The sequence below is a fragment of the Eurosta solidaginis genome, chromosome 1, assembly GCF_040869045.1.
Source record: "Eurosta solidaginis isolate ZX-2024a chromosome 1, ASM4086904v1, whole genome shotgun sequence".
NCBI classification, from domain to species: domain Eukaryota; kingdom Metazoa; phylum Arthropoda; class Insecta; order Diptera; family Tephritidae; genus Eurosta; species Eurosta solidaginis.
In genome coordinates, this window is record NC_090319.1 from 350,567,516 (window position 1) to 350,569,826 (window position 2,311).

Consider the following 2,311-nt stretch of genomic DNA (forward strand, 5'->3'; position numbering starts at 1 on the left):
AGCCAGTAACATCTCTCGCTAATGTGGTAACACAACGGTCTACGAAACTGTCCAAGTGAACAGTGTTTTAGCTGGACATCATTTAGGATTAGTACTGTTTGAAGACGAATGCGCAGCTCAGCAATTACTGATACGTACATTCGTAAGTCTGTGGGGCAACAATATCCGAAAACATATGTAAAATAAAGTGTAACTTCTGCCCTAGAGGATGATATTCTTATTTTATAAATGGTAATAAAAATGGAACAATGTTTCGTGCATTGTTGAAGAATGAATATTTTAGATAGTTTCGCTAATTTGTGTGTCTTTCGATATAATCATGATGACTTATGTGTACAAATTTCGGTATAACATTTGTACTTACAAGCAACAAATTAAGGAATATAAAGGTAGTGAAACGTGGAAATAAAATTTTTTTTTGAAAATTTTGTTAGGTGTTTCAGTTTTCTGGCGACACTCATGAAGTGAAGACTACAAGTTTGTCTTTTATAAAGCGGTTTAGTTTTAGCAAATCTTGACATATAATTTAGACAACCACAAGACAATGCTTTTGAATAAATGCAAACTTAAAGCAATATTCTTTGTTCACATCGTAATTATCATATATTTAGTGAGCGGCGAATTATATCGTGAATGTGATGGAGATGACAAAAACCAAAAGTTCGTAGTAAGCTACGAAAACTGCGCTAAATATATTTATTGTGATGGCGATTATTCTTTTGATGGTGAGTGCCTAGGTGATTACTATTTCAATATTAAAGCAGGAAAATGTGACGAACCGTCAGCGGTTGTATGCAGCATTGATAAGCCGACAGAAGTGACCAGCGGTACGGATAGTAAAGAAAATTCAGATAGTCAGAGTGATTTAGAGACTCAAGTAGTCGCGTTAGATGGAGCACATTTGAAACAAAATATCTCAAACATAAATGACATTAAAAATACCAATAACAAAAACAACATTAACAAAAATGCACCAAACAATCCCAATAATAATATTAATATCAAGTTGAATGCCTTGGTTGCTCAGCAGCAAGTTAAAAAGCAACCACCAAAATCCGCCGTGTTTGGTGAAATTGTAACAGGCTTGGCACTAAGTGCCATTGATATGGGTTATACGGGCGCTAATATAGCAACGTACGCTCTACCACCACGATGTCCACTACGCTACGGATCCGACAACATTAGCTACTTACCCAACACCCAATCTTGCTCTTCATACTACACCTGTTACAATGGCATTGCTATACCGATGATTTGTCCGCAGTATACTTACTTTAATCAAACGTTATCTCGTTGTGAACGCCAGCTTAACCCCTATTGTCCAGTGAGTCGTTAAATCACGGAAACGCGTCGTCAGTGTCTAATAATATTTTATTTTATTTTCAGTACCATCAGCAAGTACGCTTGATTTGTAATCCCGGTGTCTTTGACTATATACCACATTCACGTAATTGCAGCTATTATTACTACTGTTCCAATGGTTACCTGATAATCTTACAATGCCCTTTGCATTTTACCTGGCACTATGAGCGTCGTAGCTGCGTTCATCGTTCACAGGCTAAATGCTTTACTCATGCAACCGCACAAACAATGGTCAATTAGTTAACAAGCTCGTGGAGGAATATTATTCTTTCACTAAGAATTGAATAAAAAATTTGTTATCATTTTTTTGTTTCTTTTTTGTTTACGTATGAATCGACAAAAACGCCTATCTTAATTACATGCTGTCGCAATAATCTGAAGAATATCAAAGCGAAATCTGCGAGTGAATATTCAAAAATGTTAATCAGGGACCTATACACTTATAGAACTTTTGTTTTGCCCTGAAGAATAGGCACAGATACAAATTCACACTTTGAATAAAAAAAAAAAAAATCCATAGACTCCCATAAGCCCTCACATACATATAAATTCGATTCATATGAAAATGCCTGAAATTCATATGAAAGTGCAAAGAAAAAGCACTTCCATATAAAACCAAGGTACTTCGGTATGATATTAAAATTTACACTAACAAATCGACAACAAAATTTTTTTCAAAAATATTGTAGCACTGAGAAAAACTTTAATTCCAAATTTATTCATTAAAAGGACCACCAACATTTCTAAACATTTAAAATATTTTTTTTTTTGTGAATTTAAAAAAGTTTCATATATTTACATATAATTTTTTATATGTATTGTGATTTGCACTTCAATATAAACAATTTTGAACAGCCCTGCATAAAAGTAACACCAGGAGCTAAACTATATTTGTCTAACATAATTGTTATTTATATTATTTTTATACTCAGCTGTGCAGAGCTCACAG

The 2,311-nt window shown here is 33.9% G+C and overlaps 1 protein-coding gene across 1 annotated transcript; it reads left to right on the plus strand.

Moving 5' to 3' along the window:
- The first annotated feature begins 363 nt into the window (after nt 1–363).
- Nucleotides 364–1,995, plus strand: LOC137244681 (uncharacterized). Its single transcript, XM_067774051.1, has 2 exons — nt 364–1,324; nt 1,387–1,995. Exons 1-2 carry the CDS (start codon nt 545–547, stop codon nt 1,600–1,602), a joined length of 996 nt encoding a protein of 331 aa, XP_067630152.1. The 5' UTR covers nt 364–544; the 3' UTR covers nt 1,603–1,995.
- The last annotated feature ends 316 nt before the right edge of the window (nt 1,996–2,311 follow it).